At 35.2% G+C, this 24191-nt stretch overlaps 1 protein-coding gene across 2 annotated transcripts in view; it reads left to right on the top strand.

The window, feature by feature from the left end:
* The window catches only part of yap1 (Yes1 associated transcriptional regulator), a 103740-nt gene that overhangs the window by 71177 nt on the left and 8372 nt on the right, over window positions 1–24191 (top strand). For both annotated transcript variants that reach the window (XM_061972175.1, XM_061972174.1), the window contains 3 exons: window positions 4578–4732; window positions 16214–16341; window positions 16556–16668. In XM_061972175.1, the coding sequence (XP_061828159.1) occupies window positions 4578–4732; window positions 16214–16341; window positions 16556–16668 (396 nt within the window). The remainder of the gene's footprint in view (window positions 1–4577; window positions 4733–16213; window positions 16342–16555; window positions 16669–24191) is intronic.

Genomic DNA, 24191 nt, shown 5'->3' with positions numbered 1-24191 from the left:
GTTTATTTACACTATATACAATTATATAAGTTTATTTACACTATATACAATTATATACGTTTATTTACACTATATACAATTATATAAGTTTATTTAAACTATATAAAATTATATAAGTTTATTTACACTATATACAATTATATAAGTTTATTTACACTATATACAATTATATAAGTTTATTTAAACTATATACAATTATATAAGTTTATTTACACTATATACAATTATATAAGTTTATTTACACTATATACAATTATATAAATTTATTTACACTATATACAAATATATACGTTTATTTACACTATATACTATTATATATGTTTATTTACACTATATACAATGGTATAGGTTTATTTACAGTATATATAACTATAAGTTTATTTACACTATATAAAACTATATACGTTTATTTACACTATATACAATTATATAAGTTTATTTACACTATATACTATTATATAAGTTTATTTACACTACATACAATTATATACATTTATTTACACTATATACATATATATATAAGTTTATTTACACTATATACAATTATATAAGTTTATTTACACTATATACTATTATATAAGTTTATTTACACTATATACAACTATATGTTTATTTACACTGTATACAATTATATACGTTTATTTAAACTATATACGATTATATATGTTTATTTAAACTATATACGATTATATAAGTTTATTTACACTATATACAATTATATACGTTTATTTACACTATATACTATTATATATGTTTATTTACAGTATATACAATTGTATACGTTTATTTACAGTTTATAAAACTATAAGTTTATTTACACTATATACAATTATATAAGTTTACTTACACTACATACAATTATATAACTTTATTTACACTATATAAAATTGTATAAGTTTACTTACACTATATAAAACTATATACGTTTATTTACACTATATAAAACTATTTAAGTTTATTTAAACTATATATGATTATATAAGTTTATTTAAACTATATATGATTATTTAAGTTTATTTACACTATATAAAATGGTATAAATGTATTTAAACTATATATGATTATGTAAGTTTATTTACACTATACAATTATATAAGTTTATTTACACTATATAAAATGATATACATTTATTTACACATAAAAGCTTTTTGTTTTGGTGCAAAATTAACTAACACGAGAAATCCAAATATAATGTATAATTACAAAAAAAAAAATGCAATGTAAAACGTATAAAACGTTTTTTTTTAAAAGTACAATTGTTGATGCATCTTTATTAGGACTGATTCTTGGAGGTAACGATTCCATTCACAATCCATTTTTGATTCCAAACGATTCTCCATTCAAAGTGAATACATTTTTAATATAACATTGTAATAATACATAATAACATATTGATACACTTTTTTATATATTAATGAATAGATTTTTCATTTGTTGTAATTGACAAGGAATGGTTACAAATAAAAGTTGCGATCCAGTTGAAAAGTGATGACTTTTTGACTCCTAATCTCTAATGTGAGGTTTGATATCACAGTCATGTGTGCCTAATCAAGTGTCCTGGGGGAGGGACATCACATGACGGGTTTAGGCGGGAACAAAAGTCACAATGTAAGATCAGCAACGTGTGATCAGGTCTTTGTGTGGGAGGTGATCAGGTCTTTGTGTGGGAGGTGATCAGGTCTTTGTGTGGGAGGTGATCAGGTCTTGCAGGAACCTGGTCTTGTTGGGGACGGCCCACACAAAAGTCACATTGCCACTTTTTGTATGCAACACAACCTGCTCTGCTTGTCAACTTGTAAGTCCTGTTGTGTTCTAACACACACACACACACACACACACACACACACACACACACACACACACACACACACACACACACACACACACACACACACACACACACACACACACACACACACACTTTCCACCTCCACAAACTGGAGTGAAACTCATAAATACGGCAGCCATCTTTACATGATTGCAGGTTATTACAGGACAAAACTAGCACGCTAACGTTTCCACATCATGAAAACTAGCATGCTAACGTCTCCACCTCATAAAAACTAGCATGCTAACGTCTCCACCTCATGAAAACTAGCATGCTAACTTCTCCACCTCATGAAAACTAGCATGCTAACTGCTCCACATCATAGAAACTAGCATGCTAACTTCTCCACCTCATGAAAACTAGCATGCTAACGTCTCCACATCATAGAAACTAGCACGCTAACTTCTCCACATCATGAAAATTAGCACGCTAACGTTTCCACATCATGAAAACTAGCACGCTAACATTTCCACCTCATGAAAACTAGCACGCTAACGTCTCCACATCATGAAAACTAGCATGCTAACGTCTCCACCTCATGAAAACTAGCATGCTAACATCTCCACCACATGAAAACTAGCACGCTAACTTCTCCACATCATGAAAACTAGCATGCTAACTTCTCCACCTCATAAAAACTAGCATGCTAACGTCTCCACCACATGAAAACTAGCACGCTAACGTCTCCACATCATGAAAACTAGCATGCTAACGTCTCCACATCATGAAAACTAGCACGCTAACTTCTCCACATCATGAAAACTAGCACACTAACTTCTCCACCTCATGAAAACTAGCACGCTAATGTCTCCACATCATGAAAACTAGCATGCTAACGTCTCCACATCATGAAAACTAGCACGCTAACTTCTCCACATCATGAAAACTAGCATGCTAACGTCTCCACCTCATGAAAACTAGCACGCTAACGTCTCCACCTCATGAAAACTAGCACGCTAACGTCTCCCCATCATGAAAACTAGCACGCTAACGTCTCCACATCATGAAAACTAGCAAGCTAACGTCTCCACATCATGAAAACTAGCACGCTAGCATCTCCACATCATGAAAACTAGCACGCTAGCATCTCCACATCATGAAAACTAGCACGCTAACGTCTCCACATCATGAAAACTAGCATGCTAATGTCTCCACATCATGAAAACTAGCACGCTAACGTCTCCACAAAATGAAAACTAGCACGCTAACGTCTCCACAAAATGAAAACTAGCACGCTAACGTCTCCACAAAATGAAAACTAGCATGCTAACTGCTCCACATAATGAAAACTAGCATGCTAACGTCTCCACATCATGAAAACTAGCACGCTAACTTCTCCACATCATGAAAATTAGCACGCTAACGTTTCCACATCATGAAAACTAGCATGCTAACGTCTCCCCATCATGAAAACTAGCACGCTAACGTCTCCACATCATGAAAACTAGCAAGCTAACGTCTCAACATCATGAAAACTAGCACGCTAGCATCTCCACATCATGAAAACTAGCACGCTAGCATCTCCACATCATGAAAACTAGCACGCTAACGTCCCCACATCATGAAAACTAGCATGCTAATGTCTCCACATCATGAAAACTAGCACGCTAACGTCTCCACAAAATGAAAACTAGCACGCTAACGTCTCCACAAAATGAAAACTAGCACGCTAACGTCTCCACAAAATGACAACTAGCACGCTAACTGCTCCACATTATGAAAACTAGCATGCTAACTTCTCCACATCATGAAAACTAGCACGCTAACGTCTCCACATCATGAAAACTAGCATGCTAACGTCTCCACCACATGAAAACTAGCACGCTAACGTCTCCACATCATGAAAACTAGCATGCTAACGTCTCCACATCATGAAAACTAGCATGCTAACGTCTCCACCACATGAAAACTAGCACGCTAACGTCTCCACATCATGAAAACTAGCATGCTAACGTCTCCACATCATGAAAACTAGCATACTAACTGCTCCACATCATGAAAACTAGCACGCTAACTTCTCCACCTCATGAAAACTAGCACGCTAACTTCTCCACATCATGAAAACTAGCACGCTAACTTCTCCACATCATGAAAACTAGCACGCTAACTTCTCCACCTCATGAAAACTAGCATGCTAACTTCTCCACATGCAGAAAATGCCATCACAACAACTAAAAAAATACTAAACATGGATAAGTGTGAAAAGAGGGTTTCACATTTTTCCCAGCATGCATTGTGATTGATTTAAATGGGTGTAACTTTGAATATTTTATTGTGTGTGGACGTTTTTCATCAAATCCACAAAGCTCAGTGAGAAGGTTATGTTGACTTTTCGTGTTGGTTGCTTTTTTTTTTTTTTTTTTTTGCGCCATGACTAGGGAAGGTTGTTTGGATTTGGCTTTTAGAAGTAATTCAATTCTATCATTATCATATTCAATACCTATTAAAACTTCTAGTGTCTTCCCGGTTTACATCATGCTGACTGTCAATTCAAAATGCTAACATGCTTAAGCTATCACCTAGCAAGAAAGGTGCTAAAATACCAAAGTTATAATTGTGAGGGAATCCCAACCAAACATGTAAATGCTAATAGTTAGCATGCTATGGTGTCAAATAAATAGACGCCATTTGCTGTAAGTGCTTACTAATAGGCAGTCATGTGCACACAAGAGAACAGGTACTCAAGTGGTCTGTGTGTGTCCTGAACCAGCAGAGTACTCATGTGGTCTGTGTGTGTCCTGGTCTGCAGCCCTGAACCAGCAGAGGATCTCCCAGAATGCACCAGTGAAGGCGGGCGGCCAGCTGCCTCCCAGCATCCTCAGCGGTGTCAACCAGATGAGGCTGCAGAAGATGGACAAGGAAAGACTCAGACTCAAGCAGGAGCTGCTCAGGCAGAGACCTCAGGTTAGCACACACACACACACACACACACACACACACACACACACACACACACACACACACACACACACACACACACACACACACACACACACACAGTATGTACATATATACACACATATACACACACACACATATTACCACACACACACACACACACACACAGTATGTACATATATACACACATACACACATATTACCACACACACACACACACACACACACACAGCATGTACATATATACACACATACACACATATTACCACACACACACACACACACACACACACACACACACACACACACACACACACACACACACACACACAGTATGTACATATATACACACATATTACCACACACACACACACACATACAGTATGTACATATACACATACATATTACTACACACACACACACATACAGTATGTACATATACACATACATATTACTACACACACACACACATACAGTATGTACATATATACACACATATAACTACACAAACACATACATATATACACATTTTACTACACAGACACACACATATATACAGTATGTACATATATACATACATATACACACATTACTACACAGACACATACATATACACACATATTACTACACTGACACACACATACATACAGTATATACATATATACACACATTACTACACAGAAACACACATACATACAGTATGTACATATATACACATATTACTACACAGACACACTGAAACATACATATACACACATATTACTACACAGACACATGCATATACACACATATTACTACACAAACACATACATATACACACATATTACTACACTGAAACATACATATTACTACACAGACACATACATATACACACATATTACTACACAGACACATACATATACACACATATTACTACACAGACACATACATATACACACATATTACTACACTGAAACATACATATACACACATATTACTACACAAACACATACATATACACACATATTACTACACAAACACATACATTACTACATCGACACATACATATACACACATATTACTACACGAACACATACATATACACACATATTACTACACAGACACATACATATACACATATTACTAAACAGACACATACATATACACACATATTACTACACTGACACACACATACATACAGTATATACATATATACACACATATTACTACACAAAAACACACATACATACAGTATGTACATATATACACATTTACTACACAGACACATACATATTACTACACAGACACATACATATACACACATATTACTACACAAACACATACATATACACACATATTACTACACAGACACATACACACATATTACTACACAAACACATAAATATACACACGTATTACTACACTGAAACATACATATACACACATATTACTACACTGACACATACATATACACACATATTACTACACTGACACATACATATACACACATATTACTACACAAACACATACATATATATACACATTTTACTACACTCACACACATACAGTATCTACATATATACACACATATTACTACACGCACACACACACACACACACACACACACAGTATGTACATATATACACACATATTACTACACTGACACATTCATATACACACATATTACTACACAGACACATACATATACACACATATTACTACACAGACACATACATATTACTACACAGACACATACATATACACACATATTACTACACAGACACATACATATACACACATATTTCTACACTGACACATTCATATACACACATATTACTAAACAGACACATACATATACACACATATTACTACACAGACACATACATATACACACATATTACTACACAGACACATACATATACACACATATTACTACACAAACACATACATATACACACTTATTACTACACAGACACATACATATACACACATATTACTACACAAACACATACATATATATACACATTTTACTACACTCACACACAAACAGTATCTACATATATACACACATATTACTACACAAACACATACATATATATACACATTTTACTACACTCACACACATACAGTATCTACATATATACACACATATTACTACACACACACATACATACAGTATGTACATATATACACACATTACTACACCGACATATACACACATTTTACTACACAGACACACACATACATACAGTATGTACATATATACACACATATTACTAAACAGACACATACCTATATACACATTTTACTACACAGACACACATACATACAGTATGTACATATATACACACATATTACTACATAGACACATACATATATACACATTTTACTACACAAACACACACATACATACAGTATGTACGTATATACATACATATACACACATATTACTACACGAACACATACATATACACACATATTACTACACAGACACATACATATACACATATTACTAAACAGACACATACATATACACACATATTACTACACAGACACATACATATACACACATATTACTACACAGACACATACATATACACATATTACTAAACAGACACATACATATACACACATTACTACACAAACACATACATATACACACATATTACTACACTGACACACACATACATACAGTATATACATATATACACACATATTACTACACAAAAACACACATACATACAGTATGTACATATATACACATTTACTACACAGACACATACATATTACTACACACACATACATACAGTATGTACATATATACACACATATTACTACACAGACACATACATATATACACATTTTACGACACAGACACACACATATATACAGTATGTACATATATACACACATATTACTACATAGACACGTACATACAGTATGTACATATATACATACATATACACATATTACTACACAAACACATACATATACACACATATTACTACACGGACACATACATATACACACATATTACTACACAGACACATACATATACACATATATTACTACACAAACACATACATATACACACATATTACTACACTGACACACGCATACATACAGTATATACATATATACACACATATTACTACACAAAAACACACATACATACAGTATGTACATATATACCGGTACACATTTACTACACAGACACATACATATACACACATATTACTACACAGACACATACATATACACACATATTACTACACAGACACATACATATACACACATATTACTACACAAACACATACATATACACACATATTACTACACAGACACATACATATATACAGTATGTACATATATACACACATATTACTACACCCACACATACATACAGTATGTACATATATACACACATTACTACACAGACACATACATATATACACATTTTACTACACAGACATACACATACATACAGTATGTACATATATACACACATATTACTACACAGACACATACATATATACACATTTTAATACACAGACACACACATTCATACAGTATGTACGTATATATATATATACATATACACAACACACATATTACTACACAGACACATACATATACACGCATATTACTACACTGACACACACGTACATACAGTATATACATATATACACACATATTACTACACAAAAACACACATACATACAGTATGTACATATATACACATTTACTACACAAACACATACATATTACTACACAGACACATACATATACACACATATTACTACACAAACACATACATATACACACATATTACTACACAGACACATACATATATACAGTATGTACATATATACACACATATTACTACACCCACACATACATACAGTATGTACATATATACACACATTACTACACAGACACATACATATATACACATTTTACTACACAGACATACACATACATACAGTATGTACATATATACACACATATTACTACACAGACACATACATATATACACATTTTAATACACAGACACACACATTCATACAGTATGTACGTATATATATATATACATATACACAACACACATATTACTACACAGACACATACATATACACGCATATTACTACACTGACACACACGTACATACAGTATATACATATATACACACATATTACTACACAAAAACACACATACATACAGTATGTACATATATACACATTTACTACACAAACACATACATATTACTACACAGACACATACATATACACACATATTACTACACAAACACATACATATACACACATATTACTACACAGACACATACATATACACACTTATTACTACACAGACACATACATATACACACTTATTACTACACAGACACATACATATACACACATATTACGACACAGACACATACATATTACTACACAAACACATACATATTACTACACAGACACATACATATTACTACACAGACACATACATATTACTACACAGACACATACATATTACTACACAGACACATACATATTACTACACAGACACATACATATTACTACACAGACACATACATATTATTACACAGACACATACATATTACTACACAGACACATACATATTATTACACAAACACATACATATTACTACACAGACACATACATATTATTACACAAACACATACATATTACTACACAGACACACACATATTACTACACAGACACAAACATATACACACATATTACGACACAGACACATACATATACACACTTATTACTACACAGACACATACATATACACACATATTACTACACAGACACATACATATACACACATATTACGACACAGACACATACATATTACTACACAGACACATACATATTACTACACAGACACATACATATTACTACACAGACACATACATATTACTACACAGACACATACATATTACTACACAGACACATACATATTACTACACAGACACATACATATTACTACACAGACACAATTATTACTACACTTACACATTACTACACAGACACATACATATACACACATAAACAGATTATGAGTATGTTCTAAATAACCAACGTTGTGAATGATCCACACTGCTCTTTTCTGTAATATGATCAGAGGATGAATTGTGTTGTGGTAAGTATTCCCCCATACTTCAACACAGTATGTCAGGTATGGCAGTACCAAGGTGCAGTTTAGAGTATATAAGGTATGGCAGTACCAAGGTGCAGTAAAGAGTACGCAGTGCATTTTCATTGAGGTATAGTTTTGCTTTCTTTATAATTGAGAGGCTTTTGGAGGTTTTTGTTTGAATGTGTCTGACATGAGCTTTCCATGATAGTTTACTATCAATTATTACTCCCAAAAATGTATTCTCATTTACCATTTCAATTTGGGTACCATCAATACTTATTTTCTGTTCAGACGTTATGTTGCCATTTCCAAACATCACTATCTTAGATTTATTTATATTCAAAGATCATTTATTTGTGTCCATCTATTTTTTTTACTATGTTTAGTTCTGTGTTTACTGTATTTATGAGCTCATTATAGTCATCACTACTGTAGAATATATATATGTGTCGTCTGCAAATAGTATACATTTCAGTACTTTGGATGTACATTAAACAGTTTTGGCCCCAACACGGACCCTTGGGGGACACCACAAGCAATGCCAAGAGTATCAGATAAAAATGGACCCATTTTAAGAAACTGTACACATATCATTTATGCTCCATATACACACATATAATAAAGTAATGGCGTATTATAGGATGTATGAAAATGTGTGTCCTAAAAAGAAGAGGTGTGTGTAAAGCAGATGTTATTATTAGAATGTTCTAGCACACATGTTGAAAGATGAGTCAGCACAGGAAGGATGACTTTGATCAACCTTCACTGCCATGAAGTCTGGTGACTCACAGGCGGTCATGTGATGTGTTGCTAGCGCTGGTGTGTCACAGAGTGTGTGGGCGCTGAGAGTTCAGGAGTTCAGTGAAGGCACCACCATCACATTTATCATGAATGAAGGACTTTGTGTCACTTTGTTTGGACTTCATGGGAAGTGATATGTTACTATGTGTTACTATGTAACACCTGATTGTAACTTCATGTCATGTTTACTACATTGTTTGTATCAATGTACAAACATTATTTATTATTATTACTACTAGTATTATTACTATTATTATTGTTACTGTTATTATTATTATTACTATTACTATTATTACTATTATTATTATTACTATTATTGTTAATGTTATTATTATTACTATTACTATTATCATTATTATTGTTATTATTATTATTACTACTATTACTATTATTATTATTATTAATTTTACTATAATTATTATTATTATTATTATTATTATTATTATTCCGGCACACAACTTTGGTGCTCTCCACAGCCCAGTTTTCCTTTGATCAGAACTGTTTGAGTATTAAAACGTTCAGCTCGACCGGGAAATGTAAGTTCCCCAATTTTTTAATTTTTTTAAAATAAATATCCCGGATTACCCAGAATTCCTGGTTTTCCAGGAAATTTTCACCATCCAAAATGAATGAGCCATTTTTTAAAATCTTGCACAACTCTACATTTCTCACCTGATTTGAACCATTCTACCACCCACACACTCCACTCACCTTGGACAATCAAACTACCATTTTCCAAGTTCCAAAAAATTCCAGGAATTCTCAGAATTCCCGGTTTTCCAAAGACCTATTTTCACCTCTTCCTGGAAAGTTTTCATAGTCCACATTTTTCAATCGTTTTTGACCATTCCACCTTCAAAACATTCCTTTTTTTTTTTTGTACAAATACCCAGTTTTCTCAAAATTCCAGGAATTACCCAATTGCCAATTCAAACTGTTACTACGTCAACATTTTTCAACCGTTTTCAAAAATTCTGACACCAACCCAGGACAATTGTGCTAAAGTCAATATTTAAAAAAATTCCCAGTTTGCCCCAAATTCCCAAATTTCCAGGAAATTTGCATTCAAATGAATGGTTCTACAATGCCCTCAATTCTCCAAAAAAATGTTTTAAACCAGATTCCGACCTTTCAACCATCCACACACACTACTCTTCCAATATATATATATATAACACAAAACATGTTTTCCCATTCCCCGAAGTCCAGATTTTCCTGGAATTTCCTGAAACTTTTTCCCCATTGATAATGAATGGGCAATGTACAATATACTGTATATCCCACATTTCTCATCCGAATCCAACATCCACACACTCCACTCACCTTGGACAATCAAACTACCATTTTCCAAGTTCCAAAAAATTCCAGGAATTCTCAGAATTCCCAGTTTTCCAAAGACCTATTTTCACCTCTTCCTGGAAAGTTTTCATAGTCCACATTTTTCAATCGTTTTTGACCATTCCACCTTCAAAACATTCCTTTTAGTTTCCTTTTTTTTTCTGTACGAATACCCAGTTTTCTCAAAATTCCAGGAATTACCCAATTGCCAATTCAAACTGTTACTACGTCAACATTTTTCAACCGTTTTCAAAAATTCTGACACCAACCCAGGACAATTGTGCTAAAGTCAATATTTTCAAAAATTCCCGGTTTGCCCCAAATTCCCAGGAAATTTGCATTCAAATGAATGGTTCTACAATGCCCACAATTCTCCCAAAAAATGTTTTAAACCAGATTCCGACCTTTCAACCATCCACACATGTTTTCCCTTTCCCCAAAGTCCAGATTTTCCTGGAATTTCCTGAAACTTTTTCCCCATTGATAATGAATGGGCAATGTACAATATACTGTATATCCCACATTTCTCATCCGATTCCAACATCCACACACTCCACTCACCTTGGACAATCAAACTACCATTTTCCAAGTTCCAAAAAATTCCAGGAATTCTCAGAATTCCCGGTTTTCCAAAGACCTATTTTCACCTCTTCCTGGAAAGTTTTCATAGTCCACATTTTTCAATCGTTTTTGACCATTCTACCTTCAAAACATTCCTTTTAGTTTCCTTTTTTTTCTGTACGAATACCCAGTTTTCTCAAAATTCCAGGAATTACCCAATTGCCAATTCAAACTGTTACTACGTCAACATTTTTCAAGCGTTTTCAAAAATTCTGACACCAACCCAGGACAATTGTGCTAAAGTCAATATTTTCAAAAATTCCCAGTTTGCCCCAAATTTCCAGGAAATTTGCATTCAAATGAATGGTTCTACAATGCCCTAAATTCTCCAAAAAAATGTTTTAAACCAGATTCCGACCTTTCAACCATCCACACACACTACTCTTCCAATATATATATATAACACAAAACATGTTTTCCCTTTGCCCAAAGTCCAGATTTTCCTGGAATTTCCTGAAACTTTTTCCCCATTGAAAATGAATGGGCAATGTACAATATACTGTATATCCCACATTTCTCATCCCATTCCAACATCCACACACTCCACTCACCTTGGACAATCAAACTACCATTTTCCAAGTTCCAAAAAATTCCAGGAATTCTCAGAATTCCCGGTTTTCCAAAGACCTATTTTCACCTCTTCCTGGGAAGTTTTCATAGTCCACATTTTTCAATCGTTTTTGACCATTCCACCTTCAAAACATTCCTTTTAGTTTCTTTTTTTTTCTGTACGAATACCCAGTTTTCTCAAAATTCCAGGAATTACCCAATTGCCAATTCAAACTGTTACTACGTCAACATTTTTCAACCGTTTTCAAAAATTCTGACACCAACCCAGGACAATTGTGCTAAAGTCAATATTTTCAAAAATTCCCGGTTTGCCCCAAATTCCCAAGTTTCCAGGAAATTTGCATTCAAATTAATCGACGTACTCATGGTTCTACAATGCCCTAAATCCTCCAAAAAATGTTTTAAACCCGATTCTGACCTTTCAACCATCCACACACACTACTCTTCCAATATATATAACACAAAACATGTTTTCCCTTTCTCCAAAGTCCAGATTTTCCTGGAATTTCCTGAAACTTTTTCCCCATTGAAAATGAATGGGCAATGTACAATATACTGTATATCCCACATTTCTCATCCCATTCCAACATCCACACACTCCACTCACCTTGGACAATCAAACTACCATTTTCCAAGTTCAAAAAAAATTCCAGGAATTCAGAACATTCCCCTTAGTTGGGACAACAAACGGTCCTATTTTTTCCCCGTACAAATTCCCAGTGTTGTCAAAATTCCAGGAATTAGCCATTGTCAATTAAAATTTATATATATATATATATATCATATATATTTTTAAAAATTCCCGGTTTCCACAAGTTACCAGGAAATCTCCTTTCAAATGAATGGATGTATTCATAGTTCTACAATGCCCTAAATTCTCAAAATTTTACACCACTTTTAAACCCGATTCCAACCTTTCAACCATCCACACACTAATCTTCATATATATCCCTTTCCCAAAATTCCCGGTTTTCCTGGAATTCCCCGGAATGTTCTCCCCATTGAAAATGAATGGTCAATATAAAATCTACTGTATATCCCACATTTCTCATCCGATTCCAACCATTCCAACATCCCCACACTCCACTCCCCTCGGACAATCAAACTACTAATTTCCAAGTTCCAAAAAATTCCAGGAATTTCCAAATATCCCGGTTTTCCAAAGCCCTATTTTGACCTCTTCCTGGAAAGTTTTCACAGTCCACATTTTTCAATCCTTTTTTGACCATTCCACCGTCAAAACATTGCTCTTAGTTTTCTATTTTTCTCCCGTACAATTTCCCAGTTTTCTCAAAATTCCAGGAATTACAAACTGTTACTTAGTCAACATTTTTCAACCGTTTTCAAAAATTCTGACACCGAACCCAGGACAATTGTGCTAGTATCAATATTTTAATTCCCGGTTTCCCCAAAATTCCCAAATTTCCAGGAAATGTACACTGAAATGAATGGACATATTCATAGTTGTACAATGTACAATTCTCAAAAAACATTTTTTAAACCCGATTCCGACCTTTCAACCATCCACACACTACTCTTCACATATATCCCTTTCCTAAAATTCCCGGTTTTCCTGGAATGTTCTCCCCATTGAAAATGAATGGTCAATATAAAATCTACTGTATATCCCACATTTCTCATCCGATTCCAACCATTCCAACATCCCCACACTCCACTCCCCTCAGACAATCAAACTACTAATTTCCAAGTTCCAAAAAATTCCAGGAATTTCCAGATATCCCGGTTTTCCAAAGCCCTATTTTGACCTCTTCCTGGAAAGTTTTCACAGTCCACATTTTTCAATCCTTTTTGACCATTCCACCGTCAAAACATTGCTCTTAGTTTTCTATTTTTCTCCCGTACAATTTCCCAGTTTTCTCAAAATTCCAGGAATTACAAACTGTTACTTAGTCAACATTTTTCAACCGCTTTCAAAAATTCTGACACCGAACCCAGGGCAACTGTGCTAGTATCAATATTTTCATTCCCGGTTTCCCCCAAATTCCCAAATTTCCAGGAAATTTACACTGAAATGAATGGACATATTCATAGTTGTACAATGTACAATTCTCAAAAAACATTTTTTAACCCGATTCCAACCTTTCAACCATCCACACACTAATCTTCATATATATCTCTTTCCCAAAATTCCCGGTTTTCCTGGAATTTCCCGGAATTTTCTCCCCATTGAAAATGAATGGTCAATATACAATCTACTGTATATCCCACATTTCCCATCCGATTACAACCATTCCAACATCCCCACACTCCACTCCCCTCGGACAATCAAACTACTAATTTCCAAGTTCAAAAAAATTCCAGGAATTTCCAGATATCCCGGTTTTCCAAAGCCTTATTTTGACCTCTTCCTGGAAAGTTTTCACAGTCCACATTTTTCAATTCTATTTGACCATTCCACCGTCAAAACATTGCTCTTAGTTTTCTATTTTTGTCCCGTACAAATTCCCAGTTTTCTCAAAATTCCAGGAATTACCCATTGTCAATTCAAACTGTTACTTAGTCAACATTTTTCAACCGTTTTCAAAAATTCTGACACCGAACCCAGGACAATTGTGCCAGTATCAATATTTTCATTCCCGGTTTCCCCCAAATTCCCAAATTTCCAGGAAATTTACACTGAAATGAATGGACATATTCATAGTTGTACAATGTACAATTCTCAAAAAACATTTTTTAAACCCGATTCCGACCTTTCAACCATCCACACACTACTCTTCACATAGATCCCTTTCCTAAAATTCCCGGTTTTCCTGGAATGTTCTCCCCAATGAAAATGAATGGGCAATATACAGTCGACACATTTGTCACCCGATTCGAAGCGTTCCACCATCCACACACTCCACTCACCTTGGACAATCAAACATTTGGTGTGTGGGTGGTTTACGCCCATCGGGCACTCACAAACTGCCAATTGTGGTTTCTGCATGTCGTACTACCAATACGGAATAAATGACGTAGCATGCTAACATCGGCCTCTCCCGTCCCCAGGAGCTAGTTCTCAGGAACCAGCTGCCCACCAGTATGGATCAAGATGGCGGCACCAACCCTGTGTCCTCCCCCATGGCCCAGGACGCCCGCACCATGACCGCTAACAGCTCGGACCCATTCCTCAACAGGTTGGTCGTCAGAAAGGATGTTTTTGACAAAACCAGAGAGAGAGAGAGAGAGAGAGAGAGAGAGAGAGCGGTCCAGTCAGTAGACAGGCGTCCTAATTCCCCCCCCCCCCCCGCCCCCACGCTCACAATGGCCTCATTCATGGCGTTTGTGCTGAACTCTGCCTACATGCGCTAATTCCAGTCGTGATACCAACTTCCTGTTTGTGTCCCTCAGCGGGACGTACCACTCCAGGGACGAGAGCACGGACAGCGGCTTGAGCATGAGCAGCTACAGCGTGCCCCGCACCCCCGATGACTTCCTCAACAGCGTGGACGAGATGGACACAGGTATGGCTGACGCTCCTTCTGGCCGATACTGCTGTGATGTCACAAGTTTGATAAGGAAAGTGGCCTGCGAGGGGCCTCCAACGTTATTATAGACATCTAATAGCTGCAACTTTGTCACCATCTGGTGGACAACGTGAGTAATGCAGGTTAATGATCATGAATTGCAATTATTATAGACATCTAATAGCTGCAACTTTGTCACCATCTGGTGGACAACGTGAGTAATGCAGGTTAATGATCATGAATTGCAATCCAATCAAAACAAACTTCCCTAGTCATGACGCAAAAGAACCAACACAGAAAGTCAACACACACAACACAACCTGCTCAATGAGTTTTGTGGATATTATAAAAAAAAATGTCCAAACACCGCACATAATTTAACATAACACCTATTTAAATCCCATGCAATGCATGATGGGAAAAATGCCAAACTCTCTCCCCACTTTTAGCTGATTGACCACAAAACTTTAAAGTAAACAAAATAGGAGTCAAACTTTCACATGCTCTTAATATCTCATTCATCTTGCCGTGCCAGCAACTTGAGGGTTCCAGGTTCAACCCCCGCTCCCCCCGCTGTGTCCTTAGGGCAAGACACTGGCCCCCCAGTGCCACCCACACTGCTTTAACTGGAACTTAAAGATGTAGATCATGGCTGTCACCATGTAAAGTGCTTTGAGTCTCCAGAGGAAAGTGCTATATAAATATAATTCACTTCACTAATTCCCATATATACACACACACATATTTATATAAAACATATATATAACGCATATACACACACACATATATATATATATATATATATATATATATATATATATATATATATATATATATATAAATAAATATATATACAGTATAACGTATATACACACACACGTTAGCCGCTAGCTTGTTAGCTAAGACGCTACATTGCGTTAAGAATACAGTTGCTGGCTTCAAACTGTTCAGCCTATACGGGAATCGCAAGCTTTCCATCAACAAATTCCAAAAATTTCCAGATTTCCCACAATTCCAGGTTTTCCGGGACATTTTTCCCATTCAAAATGAATTGGCCATTTTTCAAACTTCCACCATTTCCACATTTTTCAACCTATTCAAACCATTCTACCTTCAACACATTCCACGTATCCTTATCATTTTTTCAAGTTTCAAAAAAATTCCAGGAATTCCCATTTTTTTCAAACCCTATTTCCACCCTTTTTTCTGTCGACTACTCCTTCCACATTATTCAACCCACTTCAACCGTCCACCGTCAAAAAATTCCTCTTAATCAGGACAAAAAACAAAGTTGTTTTTTGAACTGGAAAATTTCCCGGTTTCCCAGGAGTTCCGTAATACCATTTTTCAATTACAAATGTTACTACTTCAGCATTTCTCCACTGTTTTGGAAAACTCCAACACCAACCATTTCAACTCATTCAGAACATTCAAAAAAATTTTGCATTTAAAAAAAAAAATTCCCTCTTTTCCCGAAATTCCCAAATTTCCATGAAATGGGACATTTTTCAAAGTTCCACAGTTCCCACATTTCCTATGTTCCAACTTCAACATATTCAGCCTGTTCAGCAATTGTGTGCTCCCTTTAAACAATTATTTTAAAAATTCCCGGATTTCCAAGAATTCACGGTTTTCCGGGACATTTTCCCCATTCAAAATCAATTATCCATCTTTCAAACGTCCACAATCCCCACATTTTTCAACCGATTCAAACCATTCCACCTTCAACACATTCCACTCATCCTGGAAATTCAATTGATAATTTTTCAAGTTGAAAGAAATTCCAGGAATTCCGAGAATTCCCATTTTTTTCAAACCCTATTTTCACCCTTTTTTCTGGCGACTACTCCTTCCACATTTTTCAACCCACTTCAACCGTTCCACCGTCAGAACATTCCTCTTAATCAGTAACAAATACCAGTTTTCCCGAAATCCCAGGAATTCCGTAATACCATTTCATCAAATTTCCAAATTTTTCGACCGATTCAAACCATTCCACCTTCAACACATTCCACTCATCCTGGAAATTCAAATGATAATTTTTCAAGTTGAAAAAAATTCCAGGAATTCTGAGAATTCCTGTTTTTTTCAAACCCTATTTCCACCCTTTTTTCTGGCGACTACTCCTTCCACATTTTTTCAACCCACTTCAACCGTCCACCGTCAAAAAATTCCTCTTAATCAGGACAAAAAACAAAGTTGTTTTTTGAACTGGAAAAATTCCCGGTTTCCCAGGAATTCCGTAATACCATTTTTCAATTACAAATGTTACTACTTCAGCATTTCTCCACTGTTTTGGAAAATTCCAACACCAACCATTTCAACTCATTCAGAACTTTAACATTTTTTTTTAGCATTTTCAAAAAAATTCCCTCTTTTCCCGAAATTCCCAAATTTCCATGAAATGGGACATTTTTCAAAGTTCCACAGTTCCTACATTTCCTATGTTCCAACTTCAACATATTCAGCCTGTTCAGCAATTGTGTGCTCCCTTTAAACAATTATTTAAAAAATTCCCGGATTTCCAAGAATTCACGGTTTTCCGGGACATTTTCCCCATTCAAAATGAATTATCCATCTTTCAAACGTCCACAATTCCCACATTTTTCAACCGATTCAAACCATTCCACCTTCAACACATTCCACTCATCCTGGAAATTCAAATGATAATTTTTCAAATTGAAAGAAATTCCAGGAATTCCAAGAATTCCCATTTTTTTCAGACCCTATTTTCACCCTTTTTTTTGGCGACTACTCCTTCCACATTTTTCAACCCACTTCAACCGTTCCACCGTCAGAACATTCCTCTTAATCAGGAACAATTACCGGTTTTCCCGAAATCCCAGGAATTCCGTAATACCATTTCATAAAATTTCCAAATTTTTCGACCGATTCAAACCATTCCACCTTCAACACATTCCACTCATCCTGGAAATTCAAATGATAATTTTTCAAGTTGAAAAAAATTCCAGGAATTCAGAGAATTCCCGTTTTTTTCAAACCCTATTTTCACAATTTTTTCTGGTGACTACTCCTTCCACATTTTTTCAACCCACTTCAACCGTCCACCGTCAAAACATTCCTCTTAATCAGGAAAAAAAATAAGTTGGAAAAATTCCCGGTTTCCCAGGAATTCTGTAATACCATTTTTCAATTACAAATGTTACTACTTCAGCATTTCTCCACTGTTTTGGAAAATTCCAACACCAACCATTTCAACTCATTCAGAACTTTAACATTTTTTTTTAGCATTTTCAAAAAAATTCCCTCTTTTCCCGAAATTCCCCAATTTCCATGAAATGGGACATTTTTCAAAGTTCCACATTTCCCACATTTCCTATGTTCCAACTTCAACATATTCAGCCTGTTCAGGAATTGTGTGCTCCCTTTCAACAATTATTTTTTTAAAAATTCCCGGATTTCCAAGAATTCACGGTTTTCCGGGACATTTTCCCCATTCAAAATGAATTATCCATCTTTCAAACGTCCACAATTCCCACATTTTTCAACCGATTCAAACCATTCTACCTTCAACACATTCCACTCATCCTGGAAATTCAATTGATAATTTTTCAAGTTGAAAGAAATTCCAGGAATTCCGAGAATTACCATTTTTTTCAAACCCTATTTTCACCCTTTTTTTTCCTGGCGACTACTCCTTCCACATTTTTCAACCGATTCAAACCATTCCACCTTCAACACATTCCACTCATCCTGGAAATTCAAATGATAATTTTTCAAGTTAAAAAAAATTCCAGGAATTCCGAGAATTACCGTTTTTTTCAAACCCTATTTTCACCCTTTTTTTCCTGGCGACTACTCCTTCCACATTTTTTCAACCCACTTCAACCGTCCACCTTCAAAACATTCCTCTTAATCAGGAAAAACTCCCGGTTTTCCCATTTTTCGACCGATTCAAACCATTCCACCTTCAACATCTTCCACTCACTCTGTACATTTTTTCAAACCCTATTTTCACCCTTTCTTCTGTCGACTACTCCTACCACATTTTTTAATTCCAGCGTCAAAACATTCCTCTTAATCAGGAAAAATTCCCGGTTTTCCAGAAATTCCGTAACACCATTTCATAAAATTTCCACATTTTTCGACCGATTCAAACCATTCCACCTTCAACACATTCCACTCATCTTAGAAATTCAAATGATAATTTTTCAAGTTGAAAAAAATTCCAGGGATTCCGAGAATTCCTGTTTTTTTCAAACCCTATTTTCACCCTTTTTTTCTGTTGACTACTCCTTCCACATTAGTCAACCCACTTCAACCGTTCCACCGTCAAAACATTCCTCTTAATCAGGACAAAAAACAAAGTTGTTTTTTGAACTGGAAAAATTCCCGGTTTTCTCCAAATTCCAGGAATTCCTTAATACCATTTCATCAAATTTCCAAATTTTTCGACCAATTCAAACCATTCCACCTTCAACACATTCCACTCATCCTGGAAAATCAAATGATAATTTTTCAAGTTGAAAAAAATTCCAGGAATTCCCGTTTTTTTCCAAACCCTATTTTCACCTTTTCTTCTGTCGACTATTCCTTCCACATGTTTTAATTCCAGCGTCAAAACATTCCTCTTAATCAGGAAAAATTCCCGGTTTTCCAGAAATTCCATAATACCATTTCATAAAATTTCCACATTTTTATACCGATTCAAACCATTCCACCTTCAACACATTCCACTCATCTTGGAAATTCAAATGATAATTTTTCAAATTGAAAAAAATTCCAGGGATTCCGAGAATTCCCGTTTTTTTCAAACCCTATTTTCACCCTTTTTTTCTGTTGACTACTCCTTCCACATTAGTCAACCCACTTCAACCGTTCCACCGTCAAAACATTCCTCTTCATCAGGACAAAAAACTAAGTTGTTTTTGAACTGGAAAAATTCCCGGTTTTCCCCAAATTCCAGGAATTCCTTAATACCATTTCATCAAATTTCCACATTTTTCGACCGATTCAAACCATTCCACCTTCAACACATTCCACTCATCCTGGAAATTCAAATGATAATTTTTCAAGTTGAAAAAAATTCCAAGAATTCCCGTTTTTTTCCAAACCCTATTTTCACCCTTTCTTCTGTCGACTACTCCTTCCACATGTTTTAATTCCAGCGTCAAAACATTCCTCTTAATCAGGAAAAATTCCCGGTTTTCCAGAAATTCCATAATACCATTTCATAAAATTTCCACATTTTTATACCGATTCAAACCATTCCACCTTCAACACATTCCACTCATCTTAGAAATTCAAATGATAATTTTTCAAGTTGAAAAAAATTCCAGGGATTCCGAGAATTCCCGTTTTTTTCAAACCCTATTTTCACCCTTTTTTTCTGTTGACTACTCCTTCCACATTAGTCAACCCACTTCAACCGTTCCACCGTCAAAACATTCCTCTTCATCAGGACAAAAAACAAAGTTGTTTTTTTAACTGGAAAAATTCCCGGTTTTCCCCAAATTCCAGGAATTCCTTAATACCATTTCATCAAATTTCCAAATTTTTGGACCGATTCAAACCATTCCACCTTCAACACATTCCACTCATCTTGGAAATTCAAATGATAATTTTTCAAGTTGAAAAAAATTCCAGGGATTCCGAGAATTCCCGTTTTTTTCAAACCCTATTTTCACCCTTTTTTTCTGTTGACTACTCCTTCCACATTAGTCAACCCACTTCAACCGTTCCACCGTCAAAACGTTTCTCTTCATCAGGACAAAAAACAAAGTTGTTTTTTGAACTGGAAAAATTCCCGGTTTTCCCCAAATTCCAGGAATTCCTTAATACCATTTCATCAAATTTCCACATTTTTCGACCGATTCAAACCATTCCACCTTCAACACATTCCACTCATCCTGGAAAATCAAATGATAATTTTTCAAGTTGAAAAAAATTCCAGGAATTCCCGTTTTTTTCCAAACCCTATTTTCACCCTTTTTTCTGTCGACTACTCCTTCCACATTTTTTAATTCCAGCGTCAAAACATTCCTCTTAATCAGGAAAAATTCCCGGTTTTCCAGAAATTCCATAATACCATTTCATAAAATGTCCACATTTTTATACCGATTCAAACCATTCCACCTTCAACACATTCCACTCATCTTGGAAATTCAAATGATAATTTTTCAAGTTGAAAAAAATTCCAGGGATTCCGAGAATTCCCGTTTTTTTCAAACCCTATTTTCACCCTTTTTTCTGTTGACTACTCCTTCCACATTAGTCAACCCACTTCAACCGTTCCACCGTCAAAACATTCCTCTTCATCAGGACAAAAAACTAAGTTGTTTTTGAACTGGAAAAATTCCCGGTTTTCCCCAAATTCCAGGAATTCCTTAATACCATTTCATCAAATTTCCACATTTTTCGACCGATTCAAACCATTCCACCTTCAACACATTCCACTCATCCTGGAAATTCAAATGATAATTTTTCAAGTTGAAAAAAATTCCAAGAATTCCCGTTTTTTTCCAAACCCTATTTTCACCCTTTCTTCTGTCGACTACTCCTTCCACATGTTTTAATTCCAGCGTCAAAACATTCCTCTTAATCAGGAAAAATTCCCGGTTTTCCAGAAATTCCATAATACCATTTCATAAAATGTCCACATTTTTATACCGATTCAAACCATTCCACCTTCAACACATTCCACTCATCTTAGAAATTCAAATGATAATTTTTCAAGTTGAAAAAAATTCCAGGGATTCCGAGAATTCCCATTTTTTTCAAACCCTATTTTCACTCTTTTTTTCCTGTTGACTACTCCAACCCACTTCAACCGTTCCACCGTCAAAACATTCCTCTTAATCAGGACAAAAAACAAAGTTGTTTTTTGAACTGGAAAAATTCCCGGTTTTCTCCAAATTCCAGGAATTCCTTAATACCATTTCATCAAATTTCCACATTTTTCGACCGATTTAAACCATTCCACCTTCAACACATTCCACTCATTCTGGAAATTCAAATGATAATTTTTCAAGTTGAAAAAAATTCCAGGAATTCCCGTTTTTTTCCAAACCCTATTTTCACCCTTTCTTCTGTCGACTACTCCTTCCACATGTTTTAATTCCAGCGTCAAAACATTCCTCTTAATCAGGAAAAATTCCCGATGTTCCAGAAATTCCGTAACACCATTTCATAAAATTTCCACATTTTTCGACCGATTCAAACCATTCCACCTTCAACACATTCCACTCATCCTGGAAAGTCAAATGATAATTTTTCAAGTTAAAAAAAATTCCAGGAATTCCGAGAATTACCGTTTTTTTCAAACCCTATTTTCACCCTTTTTTTCCTGGCGACTACTCCTTCCACATTTTTCAACCCACTTCAACCGTCCACCTTCAAAACATTCCTCTTAATCAGGAAAAATTACCGGTTTTCCCATTTTTCGACCGATTCAAACCATTCCACCTTCAACATATTCCACTCGGTACATTTTTTCAAGTTAAAAAAAATTCCCAAGAATTCCCAGAGCTCCCGTTTTTTTCAAACCCTATTTTCACCCT

Source organism: Nerophis lumbriciformis, linkage group LG17 (genome assembly GCF_033978685.3).
Source record: "Nerophis lumbriciformis linkage group LG17, RoL_Nlum_v2.1, whole genome shotgun sequence".
Lineage (NCBI taxonomy): Eukaryota > Metazoa > Chordata > Actinopteri > Syngnathiformes > Syngnathidae > Nerophis > Nerophis lumbriciformis.
This window is presented reverse-complemented; position numbering and strand designations above follow the sequence as displayed.